The sequence below is a fragment of the Vigna umbellata genome, chromosome 1, assembly GCF_029865625.1.
Source record: "Vigna umbellata cultivar VRB3 chromosome 1, Vumbellata_1.0, whole genome shotgun sequence".
Lineage (NCBI taxonomy): Eukaryota > Viridiplantae > Streptophyta > Magnoliopsida > Fabales > Fabaceae > Vigna > Vigna umbellata.
In genome coordinates, this window is record NC_142165.1 from 56,100,156 (window position 1) to 56,113,660 (window position 13,505).

Below are 13,505 nucleotides of genomic sequence, written 5' to 3' on the forward strand. Positions count from 1 at the left end.
ATGGCTGAGTGAGGTTACTGCTTCGTCTTCTCTCTCTCATGTGTTCTTCTACTGAACTTACGGATAAAATCCCTAATTCCCTTTCTCTAGCCCTATTTTATTAAAAAATTTATAATTCTAAAAAATCTTAACATTACTAATTCATTTTGTGCCTCGTCAAACACGGCTAATTAAGTTAAAAAATTCCACCGCGTACACCACGTCAGCCAATTTTAACGCCGTTTGTGAAAACTTAACGGACAGAGCTTAATTGACTCAATTTTTCGAATATTTGGACCTAATTGAGATAATTTACAAGTTTATGAACTCAATTGAGACAAAAAAATATAAAGACCCACTTAAGATTGACCAATAAATATGAGAACCAAACAAGGGTTTAAACCTACCTTAATTTATATATAAAAAAACACAATTTTGACCCTACCAGCCGACTGTGCCAGATTCAAAAATAAACATGCACATTGGTTGCATCAGTCAAACATGGTTGCTAGCTACAGTTTCTTCACATTTTTTCTATTCATATTTTATACACCAATCATACCTATCTTCCCTTAGAAAAGTCATGTTTGTAACCTAATACTTTATTTTCCTTTGAATATTCAACGTACGTTCGCAAATAATCAACATAAAATAATGAAGTAGCTATTATCACGTGTGTTCAAAGCAGCACCTAGGCTTCTTCATAGCATCACCTAAGCTCCTTCTCAACCATCACAAATATAAATACAAGTGAGTTCCGTATCCATTTTCCACATTCATCTTCACAGATCAAAATAGCTTGGCACATAAAATTAACTAGAGCAATGGATGCTTTATCTTTAAGTTCAAGTTCAAGCCTAAACATGTACAAGCCCTTTCAATCTCATGGCCTTCCACAGCAAAGAGTTTCCACTGTGAAGTTTGGTACTGTTTCATGCAGAGCCACAACCCAAGAAAACTTGTACAAGGTACTGTCTGTGAGTCCGGAAAGAGCAACAATGGATGAGATTAAGAGGGCTTATAGATCTATGGCTCTAAGGTACCACCCTGATGTGTGCCACGATCCCACCATGAAAGAGGAGTCTACGAGGCTGTTTGTGCAGGCGAATGCAGCTTACAAGACCTTGTCCAATCCAAGGCTTCGAGAACAGTACGACAGTGAATTGGGTCTGAGAAGCCAAGTCATGAGTGTTGGTAGCGATCATGAAAGATGGGGAAGTGTGAGTGTTTGTAGTGATTTTGAGAGATGGGGAAGTAAGTTTCAGGAGGAAGTGATTGAGGTGAAGACAAGGTCTCGTAGACGAATGGGACAAAAGGGAGGATCATCAGCTACCAGAATGAGAACACAAAACATGAAAGACAGACATTGATTTTCCTGAGTCATATGTAGTTATTCTAGTTTTAGGCATTGATTCTTTCATGTAATCATTCTGATACATATAATAGATAATATGATGAATTCCTTTTGATACACTTACCAAGTGCTTACGTTAATTGGTTAAATTTTATGCTGTTGGTAGCTGAATTAACTTTATAAGACTTCAACATCATATTAGATGATTACAAAAAATACTTTACTATATAGTATGCAAACAAAAAGAGAAAAACTTGTTCAATTTTTCTATAATTCTCTATTCTCTACGAAGCCAATCACTTCTATCTGATATAAGTTCAATTTCTTGTAATGTTCTGTAATAAGGCATGTAAGAAGTACAAAATTCATTTAGTTCATGTTTCGGGGTGTACGGGCTGAGTGTACACTTAAAACAATTTTTCTCTCTTCAGCTTTCTTTCTTTTTGTTCGGATATTCCAACTGATATTCCAACTCTGATTAGATATTTCAATGCTTAAATTAGTTCGGATTTAATGGGTCAAGCAACTAATATTATAATAAATATGTCTAAAAGTCCTAACCACTATTCTTTTAAATGTATTCATGAGTTTCTAATCAGAATGGATCTAATCACAGTTCAATTTTGTTAAATCAGATGATTTGCCTGTTTAGATTAACTAAATCAGTAGTTGATTCCGATCAACATTGATCGATTTCCTCTTAACTCTGATATATACTGATATAGACGGGTACGTATAAAGTAAAGTTCACTTAGATAAATAAGGAGAGCAATGCAAATTGCCATAGTTCTAGTTGATTTTGCTTAAGAAAAATGATTATTTGATACTCCTATATTTTTTACATTTATTTGACAGTGTCCCTACTTATTTTCTTCTTTTTTTCTTTCTCGAAAAAATAAAAAAATTTACATGACTATTTTATCCTTATACTTTGTGTTAAATGAATGTAAAAATGTGTCATGGTATCATTGCAGTTTGCTTAAACCAGGTGAAAAGCATAAACTTCTATTAACCCTTTTTTTGCATTAGTTTATATTTAATCACCAGAATAATTTCATATTTAAATGGGTTTATTCACAAATTGCTCTGCATATCCACTAAACTATTTCCTTTGCATTCCATGCTTTTAACCCAACTCAAGCTTAATGCTAATCACTTTGGTACAAAGTCAGGGGAATATTCTTAAAAAAAATACTGCTATTTTTAGCAGAGCCAGTGGAGTATTGTGGAGCCTTCCATGTGGAGAGTGATATAAAAGAGGCATTCAAGAACCATCTATCATTGTTGAGCTGAATGAAAGTCTAATCACTCTAATACCGAAGACCCTAGAGGATGTTAACTTAGGAGAAATTGAGGCCTATTATAACCCCTGCAACGTGTTTTCATATAATAAAGCCATAACAAATGGTTGATGCAGCATGGTGTAAGCCACAATTGGCCTGTTTTTGAGAAATTACTGCTGAGCACTTTTAAGAGAAAAAGATAAGAAGCTCTTTCTTATTATTTGTGCCGAAATATTTATAGAGATGCTTGTTGACAGACTTTCAAAACTAAATTCACCGAACATATCAAATGGATTATTCAACAGGCTCAATTCAACCAAGTTAATAATCTACACTCTTAGTTTGTTGACAAGTCCAAAAAACTAAGAGGAAACTCATTAGTGACTTTTTGAGTATAACACTAGACTTCATGTATCATATGGGCCCATTGGTGGCATCCTTGGTACTAGGAAAACACTACTTCACAAGATCCAAAAAGGGTCTCTGTCAAAAACTAAATTAATAAAAGGTATGTGCAGATCAATTGCCATGCTGCATAAACCTTTGCTGCATGCCAGTGACTATATATTTAATACTAAAATTTAACAAAGTTGTCCTTGGTGAATAACTATGACAAGTCTGCGTAACCGGATGAATTATTATGACAAGTCTATTTAACCGTATGAGCAGAAGTGATTATTGTATTCGACATAAGACAATTTAAACAACCGAGACATTGCATAATGAGACTGACACCTTTATTTTGTCATCTTACTCTGGTATTCTTTTATGGAAATTGGAAATTGTAAAATATAGTAGTCTAATTTGACAGAAAGAAAGTTCAAAGAGAAGAAGTGAAACAGCTTTTTCCCACAATGGTTTTTAAGCATTGCCACTATAATTAGAATGCCATAAAAGAAAAAGAAACTGCAAGGTGGAATGGGTAGATACCATTAAATGGTCATTGAACATCACCACCAGAACCAAGTCACTTGAGCAGAGTTCTACCCACCCCACATTCCCTAATTTTATTGTGTTGAGGACCACCAGGTCCACCACCATAAAAAGTTGTTAACAAATGAGATCACTAAGGAAATTTTCTAGCTTTTTGACCCAAGCTCTGCATGTTCTATGCTTCCCTTTAAGGTACTATGAAATGCTTCAACAAGCAGTCCATAACTCTGCCCTTTTCACCTTTGAAATACTCTCAAGAACTGCCACCGGTGAAATGTGCCCCATCACTGTCACCCTCTTCGACTCTAAATCTATACTGAATGATGTAACTCCTGAAATTGAAGGTTGAAAAACATTAGTACCCTTTAAAAAAATGTTACAACATCTAGTGTTCTTAGTGCTTATGTGATACATTCCTATATATTTGATGTTGAATGTATCGTTTACTAGAGTTTCTTTCCTTCTTTTTACCCTATGAACAAGGGTTTATAATATAACTAGTACAGGTGAATACCTTCCATCTTAGACAGATGTTTTTTCACCTTTACAGCACATCCTTGACAATGAATTGCAACCCGCATCACAACCACCTGCATTTAACACCTCGATGATAAAATTTCAAATATGATTGAGTACACGTGAAGTGTATAACATTGTGTTAACGTATGTCACATACAATCATAAAGAGATTTGAATATGAGATTCCATTATTCCGTTCAAAATTTATTGGTGAGTGTGACCATATGGGTCTAGGACACAAACCTTCCTCGTTGGAAAACTAGAAAGGAAAAATATATACTTTTTATATACGAGTGTTATTTTATGTAGAAGGGACAAAACATAACGACGTGGCCTCTGATAATACCATCAATATTCATGTGTATTGTTGCGTAATAAAATTCCCATTTGCATAAAAAGGACATAATCATTCTGCTTTGTCTTTGGAACATGCATGGGACTCGGTCAAGTAATATGCATGTGAGACATCTTGAAACCTCTGCAAATGACAAATATAAGGAGGACAAATGATGGAGATAATTTGTTTCCTTGCTGAATCCACCTTACACTATTGGTTGCTGTATTCCTACATTTCACTTAATATAACAAATAATCAATTCAAGGAAAAAAAAATGGATCAGACTCCAGTGAATTGTGTTGACCCCATAGCCACTGTAGCTGAAAAGCCATCGACACCAACATTTATGAATCACATCACTCTACAATCCAAACTTTACCCTCTATTCATATATAGCTTCTTTGTGGTCCTTGTTTTATACTTTTGACATATATAATTTTGATTGCTTTGTTCATCATCAGATATGTAGTTTTGTCCCACAAAGAAGGTATTCTTTGATTGCTTCAATATTAACTTAAATTTAAAACCTTGAACTACTATATGATATTTACTGCATTTCCCTGATAAAATGGTTTTGTGAAGACAGAAAACATGAAGCAGTGCAACATATGAGAAAATGACATTTGTATCTCACCAAGTTGAGGAGAAAAGTAGCTAACCTGAAAGACGTTATTATCTGTCTGTGTTTTCAGAAGGTCCTTTGGTTGATTTTTGGCTTGATCTTGATCTTGCACTCTAAGCTTGATCTTTGGAACTGGATTAGACCTTGGAGGCTCAACGAGTTTGGAGTACTTGGCATAGTTGATCAGCCTTGTATCATCAAGAAACACAGTTCTTTCAAGCCTCTTTGGCAGAACCACAGATCGAGGGTCACGAGTGCTCATGCACACAGCTGTTGAAGCTTGAGAGTGGCACATGAAACCTCTTCTCATTTTCCAGTCACTGCTTTTCAGGCTCATCACAAGTTTACTACAACAGTGATATGAAGAGTAGAAGAATCTGTGAAAGCTTTGAAGGCAACAGAAAAATGGGGTGTGGTGTGCAACTATTATACTATTGCAATGCTAATGCTGGCTTTGTGAGTTGGAAAGAACAGAAGAAAGACAGTGACACACATGCTGTCATTAGCTAACAATAGGTTACTGTGTGTGTAGAAACAATTTTGGCAATTTATCTATTATGCATATACATAGGACGTACAAGGGTCCAAAAACATGTCCTTGTCATTGATTAATGCCAAGAAATTGACAATAACCTTCTTTTGCTATGAAGAAAAAAGACATCAAACAGATGCAAGTTGATTCACTATGGTAAAAACTAGACAAAAACATAATGAACATGGGCTTTTGTGTTTACTTTGCCAGAAAAAACAACACTTTGACTACATTATCAAACTGCTTTTCAAAAGTTATAATAATGGATATTGATTTCAACGTTTAACTATTTCTTCAGTTACTCACCTGCACTAACTATTTCTTCACTTAAGAACTTGATTAGCTTGAGAAAACTACAAATATATTATACCCTTTATTTTGATGAAAATTTGTCTCTAGAGAAATATAGTTTTGGTGGAAAGACCACAGATAACCTTCAAAGAGATGAAGAAATTCAAAATTGAATTTTACCAGTTGGAATGAACTAACTGTGTAAAGGGATTCGATTATGAATTGTTGCATAATTGAAAAATATTAACTTTATAGTAATGGTTTAACGGTAATATTATTAATTTTGTTCAGCTGTCGTCACCTAAGAATAAAAACAAGTCTGCCGATGTTTTGAAGAGTAACAGACAACGATTATAAAGACAAATAATTTAATTTTAATTAAAACTTTTATCTCAGTCATTTATTATTTTTAATTTGAAACGTTATATATATATATATATATATATATATATATATATATATATATATTGGATTGTATAAAATATTGATATTTTTTGGTTAAAAAAATAAATCTACTTGCACAAATGAGAATAAGGTAAAAAATTTAGTTATTTAAAGTGTATGAAAGTTTCAATTTAGTTCTAGATTTTAATTAACTTAAAGTTCTTAAAAGTAACTTTCATTTTTTACATTTTTTATTTATTTCAGATATATTGCTATTACTAAAATATAATTTAAATCCTATATGTATTTTCATCAAATTATAATTTAATCAATATAAGCATTAAATTGCATTAATGACTACGTGTGAAACTATTTTAAACGAACAAATATAAATCAATAAAATTCCTTTTGAAACTTTTTATATATTTATTAACATTCAAATGCTAATTAACTTGAAGAAACAAATATACATTTCCAAACAATCAACCGTATTTAGTAAAAAAATAACACCAAATTTGTATTATATATATCCGAAATCATATAGGTCATCCCGACTTGAAATGATCTCAGCCTGTATTCGTTCGGACAGCATGATATCAAGACATAGCGATAATGATAATTATTAATGGTTAAAACGTCTTAAGAGAAATATTAGACAAATTAATCAAAGTTGATAAATATATTATGAATAATAAGTGTATAAAATAAATTAATTATATTTTATTATTACATCAATTATTGTCATCTTACGTATTTCGCTTATTTGATTATTAATTTATATCCACTAGTTCAATCAAATTCTTTATATATTTTGTCTTTGAATACTTGTAAGAGTAATATATGTTATAATTGTCATGAAATTTATTATATATAATTATCTATTATATATAGTTACCTGACAAATAGTGTTCTACCTGTGGCTACACGTTAACACATATATCCACGTTACTGAATCATTTAACTTCATTCCTCTTTCCCTATCATCATCTTCACCACCCCAACTAACCCTTTAACGTGAATTATAATGAAGTATTCAAAGAAAAAATCAGAACACATTCTTTCTCTTTTTCTTCTTCCTCTCAAACATTACAGTGGAAAATGGAAGTAAGAAAAGATATTTTAGTTTTTGTTTTTTATTAATTTGAGGGTGCGGTTAGTAATAGTGGAGTACAGCAAGAAAAAGCCTTGTAGAATACATTACTGAGACCACATTTGAGCTTTTAGGTTTGGGCTTTTATTTTACACTGTAGCAGAAAACTAAATAAAAGAGGGGGTGAAGTAAGAAGGTGTTGGGTTGCAATAGAAATTTCACAAATTCTTTTTCTTCACATATCACTACCCGATTTCTTCTTCCTCGATATAATCCAAAACCAAGTCTCATCTCCTTTTTGAAGTTATTATTGACCTACAAGACATTTAGAATAATAGTTGAAGACATTAACAGATACTTAGTAAGTTTAAAATATTCACATGATTTGAATTAAATTGATATTTTATACAACTGGATAATGAAAATTACATTTCTAACTTTAAATTTGAATCTCTAATATTTTTTTAATGTTTGTTGACAGCTTGATAATAATTGTGTTTAAAGCAAATGTTGAAGGCGTTTTGAGAGAAATTATGATGGGAAATAAAAAGTTTGCTTATAGGTAAAATGACATAAGTAAGAGAGTGTTTGTGATAGTTGTACTTGAATGATAGTGTAGTGTTCTAAGTTGAATCCATTAGTATATAATAATTCAATTTTGAACTTTGACATTATACGCGGACTCCTCTCATCAATGGCTTTTTGCACAAATTTTCTTGTCTATATTGTGATCTTTTTCATGAGTTACTTAGTAGTTGATTCGTTTTCTTCTTTTTTATTCCTGAGGGGTAGGAACTAGGTTCGTTGAGCTTGCGCTACTCTTGATAAAAGATTTAATGGTTAGGTTATGGAAGAACTAAAGGCGAAATCAATCTTTATATTTTAAATTTGTAATAAATAATTTAAATTATAGTAAAGAGTAAATTTTATTCATTCATAATTTTTTTTAAATTATTGAAGTTAAATTGAAAAGCAAATATAAAATATAAAAGATAATATATAAAATATTTTAAAACAAATTATTATAATTAAGAGAGCAATATACTAATTTTCTTTTATCTTTATTAGAGTTGTCAAGTTCTACTCACATAACTTACCCCTGATGGATGGAAGTCAAAACAAAACAATTCATAAAGTGAGAAACTTTTATATTAAAAGAACTCACAAAAAGGTGAAAATGCTCACAAAAGTCTCTTGGATTATAATAAACATATGGACTTTCATTTTAAACTTTGAAAAAAAATATTCTTTTAAACATATTATTAAACTTTCTGTTTAGGTTCACTTATCTCAAATTTTAGTTTATGTTAACTCGAGTCAATTTTCAATCTAAGTCACCCGTTTCAATCTTTAATCTAGACTAGAACCATTTCGACCATTGACCCGATTCAGCTGGTCTCGACATTCAGCAGAACTTTGATTGAGTCAACTCAACCAAATTTAGGCTAGAGAAGGCTTTGCCGAATTCGACCAAATTTCGGCCAAGGCTAACTTTGTCGAAATTCGGTTGGCCAACTTAGCCTAATTTTGGCCAAGGCTAATCCAACCTAAATCGTTCGGGGCAAAATATGCCGAATTCAATTGAATTTTGATCGAGGCTAACCTAATAGAGTCTACACCAAACAAATTTAGGTCGAGTCAGCTGTGAACAAATTTCGGCCAAGTCCACCCTAAATGAATTTTAGTCGAGTCAGTCCTAATCCAAATTCAATTAAATTCGACCAAGATGGCCTTAGCCGAAAATCAGTCAGATTTGGCCGAGTCGGCCTAAGCCAAATTTGGTTGAGACAGCCCTAGCCAAATTTTCGCCAAGCCGATCCAAGTCGAACTTTGCCGAGTCCGCCCAGGCCAAATTCAAATGAGTAGCCCCTACTAAAATTCAACTGAGTCCACCCTGGTAAGAATTTGGTTGAATTCGACCGAATTTTGGCAGTTCGTCTCAACCTTTGTTTTGGGCCAACTCGTTTCAACTGTCAACTCAAGTCGACCTGTCTTGACCTTTGGCTCGAATAGACTTATCTTGACCTTCGACCCAAGCATAGACGTCTCAACCATCATGAGAGGTTGGCCCGTCTTCGACCTGGTTTTGACCTTTGAGAATGACCAACTTATCTCAACCTTGATCTAAATTGACCATTCTTGACATTTAGTTCGAGAGAGCCCATCTCAAATTTTCATTTGAAACGGCTTGTCACTACTTGTGGCTTATGCGAGCTCGTCTTGACTTTCGACCCAACTCAATATATGACCTAGGATAAATTTATTGTTTTTAAGAATTAATCAAAGTATTTGACCAAGTCTATTTTAGCCCTGACCCTAACCCATTTGAGAGTGGACTTCAGGAGTTAGGGCTTCTTTGTGGTCCCCTCAATTGCGGTTCTCCAAAAAAGAGACTTTTTCAAGGGTAGGTTAGGATTGACCCGTAGGTCATCAATCAAATTGACAACTCTAATTTCTATATATTTAGTCACTAAATTGGTTTCTATATTGGTTTTAATATGATTGATTGCTAAATTAGTTTATATGTAATTGGTTGCAAAATTAGTTTCTATATATTTAGTGACTAAATTGGTTTATAAATTAGAAACTAAATTAGTATCTAATATTAACTACCAAAGTCTTAACTAGTTATAACTATTAGACTCTAATTTACTCTCTAATTAAATTATTGACTAATTTTAACATTTTATAGATAATAATTTTGGTTGTGAAACTAGATTTTCTCATAACTACAATAAAATTATTAAATATCAATTCATTTTAGAAGCCAAAATAATTAACCACTAAATTAGATATCATTTTATAAACTAAAAATTATAGTATCTAAAATATTCTCTGCTATATATAAAAATTATATTTAATTTATAAATTAGAGAAATTGATTTCTAATATTATCTAGTACTATTATATATTACCTTGCCAAGAGAGGCATATAATTATTTTAATTCAAGAGAAACACGACTAAAGTGTAGAGGAACTAATTTGTGGAGTGTCCATCATCTTTATTAAACATTATACATATATTATGTAAAGAAATTCTATCCAATAAAAAGTATTTCTTACCAACAATTCAGAATTGACTTATGATACATTATATATACTATTTTTTAATCGGTAAATAGATTATTATGGTACAAGCATATATTATTTCATTATAACAATATATTTGCCATTATAATAATATATAATGTTGATTTTTGGGTTAAATATGTTTTTAGTCCCTAAACTATCAAACGAATTTATTTTTAGTCCCTCTTTCAAATTAAGCTACTTTTTGATCATTCTCTTCAAGGAAATCATAATTTTTCATCCTCTGAAACTAACAGTGTTAAAAATAAGCCGAGGTGGCTAACAGTGGTGTGTCACGTCATTTTTTTTTCTGACACCAGTTAATGTTTCTCAGCTCCTCTCCCTCCCTCTCCCTTCGACTCTACCACAGCTACCTCCGACGCCACCTCGAACACCTTCGGTCGGAGGTGGGGCCGAAGGTGTTTGAGGTGGCTGTGGTAGAGTCAGAGGGAGAGGGAGAGGGAGGGAGAGAAGATGAGAAAGATTAACTGGTGTCAGAAAAAAGAAATGACGTGGCACACCACCGTTAGCCACCTTAGCTTATTTTTAACGCCGTTAGTTTTGGAGGACGAAAAATTATGGTTTGCTTAAGGAGAAACATCAAAATGTAGCTTAGTTTGAAAGAGGGACTAAAAACAAATTCCCTTGATAGTTTAGGGACAAAAAACATATTTAACCCTTGATTTTTTTTAGTAGACACAAATTAGTTTTTCATTTTAATTTTAATAATGTATCGTATGATGGTTTGATCATGAACTGCGTTTTCTATTCCATACACGAGTTATCTTCATGACCAATAAGAAAATAAACCAAATGGTCAACTTAAAGAAAAATTAGCATTAATTTTGATTAACTTAAGAAAAAATGTGATTATTACTAATTGGACTGTGATTAGGTCATGACTAATCAAAAACTTATTCTAAAATCTATAAATATAGGTAAGAGGTAAGGAGATAGTTGATTGCATTTAATACACCATTAATACTTGAGTAGTCGAATCTTTATTGATTTGACATCGGAGTACCTTCGGTTGGTAATCTCTTAACTCGATGGATCAACAATGACCTAGTTATAGCATAATTGCTGGTAGTTCTGTTTTACTCTTATTCTAAAATAATTAATGTTGGTGTTAATATGATGAGATGTTGACCGTTCGATTGGTCAAGTGATGGTCGTTTGATCAAACACGTGAAAATAATCGTACGGACATGAATAAAGAAAAAAGGAACTAACGAACAATGAAAAGTGATTCCCACTATTCCACATGTGTAAGTGTCTAAAATAAATTATATTTTCAATTATCTTATTTTTCATTAAATAAAGCTAAAATCTCATAAAATATATATATATATATATATATAATAAAAAATTATAAGAAGGAAATAAATAATGTGATTTATGATTCATTAACCATTGCTTACAACTCATGTAACAAAAAGGAAATTAAATGTCAACGACCCTTGGAAGGAAGTCATTGCCTATATACTAGAACAAAAACGCACTACGATGACTAAAAGGAGAGTTGGGACTAACAACAATATAATTACATGCTAGAAAATGAGAAAGGTTATTGCGCGTAGGAAACAAAGAAACAAAGAAGCACAATGAACAAAAGGAAGAGAAATTAACTAATCACTAAGAAATAACCACAAGTTACAATAAGAGATAATTGAGTTAAGGTTAGAAAGCACCTCTCTCGAAGACAGAGATGAACAACACTTCCTTTGACTCAAAGGATGAACAACTTTCCTAGCAACAACAGCAACACTCAATCACATAGACACAGTTAGTGAAAGTTCTCGCTCTACCCACACTAGGTTTTCCAAAGCCTCCTTTCACAAACACTGAGAGTTTCTCAAGCACACAACTTTTAAATTTGTGAGTGAAAAGTTCTTTTAAAATTAAGTTTAGGTAAACTATATATAGACCATTAATTTGAAAATTAGGTCATGTTAACAATCGGCTAGTGTACCAAATCGTATCAAGTAATAATAAAATGGTAAGACCAAGTATCGTTTCCCAAAGGACTCACGGCCTAAACAGTTATGTGATTTCTTGATTAAATTAGACTTGTAAACAAAATCATTGTGTTTGAATTACGGAAAATAAACATGAATGTAAGTTTTGATCAATTAGATTGAAAGATGCAAAAGTGATTGATGTAAAATATGAATGATTATGTTGTTGGGGTTTCCGATTTATCCTATCCACTCTCATGTATTCATGAATTCATCTTTCTTCATTAATACTAATGCCACTTTCTAATTTACCTTAAACCCGATCTCTCGGTGAAGAAAGCCTACTCCTAATCACTAGTTTACAATGTCTTGTCTCCCTAGCAATTATTCATGCATTACATTCACACATAAGCTTAAAGGCAATCGATCCTCTTATTCCTATGTTTAGGTAATATTGCTTCCGGGAGAATTTCCCAGTTCTAGATTTACCTATATGTGTCTATATAGATAACATCAATGATCATGCAATTGAATGAGTTACACAAAGCATACATAGAGTAAAGAGGAAAAACCCTAACAATTAATGAAGTAAAGCATATAAAATCAAGAATCAATTCAATACATGAGAGTTTCAAAGGATTACATCGGTTCCCCAACAACAATGGAGGTTTAGTTCACCATAGACATGGTGAAACTAGATAAAAAACAATGAAAGAATGAAAGATAGAACTCTAAAAGTTGAAGATCGGAGCTTTAGCATCCAAAATCCGCCTCCAAAGGGTGAAAAGAGTGGAATTTCGCCTCTTTATGTCCAAAGAAACCAACCCTAGGTCAATAAACCCTTATATAGTTTATTAAAAATTACAGAAAATAGGCCCAAGCCCAATTAAATGGCGCTCAGCGGCACTTTTGGCGCTCAGCGGTAAGTGTGGCTCTTCAAATTGACGCTCAGCTGCAGTTTTAGCCCTCAGCGGTGACTACGAAACTTCAGACTGCCGCTCAGCGGTAAAAGTGGCGCTCAGCGGTGAATGCGACTCTTCTTTTATGCACTTTTACTTCCTTTCCTGAGTCCAGCTCCTTACTACTTCAACTTCTTTCATCTAATTCATCTTAATTCCTGCCAAAACAAGGAAAACCAAGCATAAAACCCATCC

At 32.7% G+C, this 13,505-nt stretch overlaps 2 protein-coding genes across 2 annotated transcripts; one reads left to right on the forward strand and one right to left on the reverse strand.

Moving 5' to 3' along the window:
- Positions 1-676: 676 nt before the first annotated feature.
- Positions 677-1,654, forward strand: LOC124819675 (uncharacterized). The gene has a single exon (XM_047291232.2). It carries the CDS (start codon positions 804-806, stop codon positions 1,347-1,349), a length of 546 nt encoding a protein of 181 aa, XP_047147188.2. The 5' UTR covers positions 677-803; the 3' UTR covers positions 1,350-1,654.
- Positions 1,655-3,331: 1,677 nt separating this feature from the next.
- Positions 3,332-5,567, reverse strand: LOC124819677 (uncharacterized). Its single transcript, XM_047291234.2, has 3 exons — positions 5,065-5,567; positions 4,064-4,139; positions 3,332-3,881 (listed from the first exon to the last, which is right to left on the reverse strand). The coding sequence occupies exons 1-3, from the start codon at positions 5,362-5,364 to the stop codon at positions 3,757-3,759; spliced, it is 501 nt and encodes a 166-aa protein (XP_047147190.1). The 5' UTR covers positions 5,365-5,567; the 3' UTR covers positions 3,332-3,756.
- Between the last annotated feature and the right edge of the window lie 7,938 nt (positions 5,568-13,505).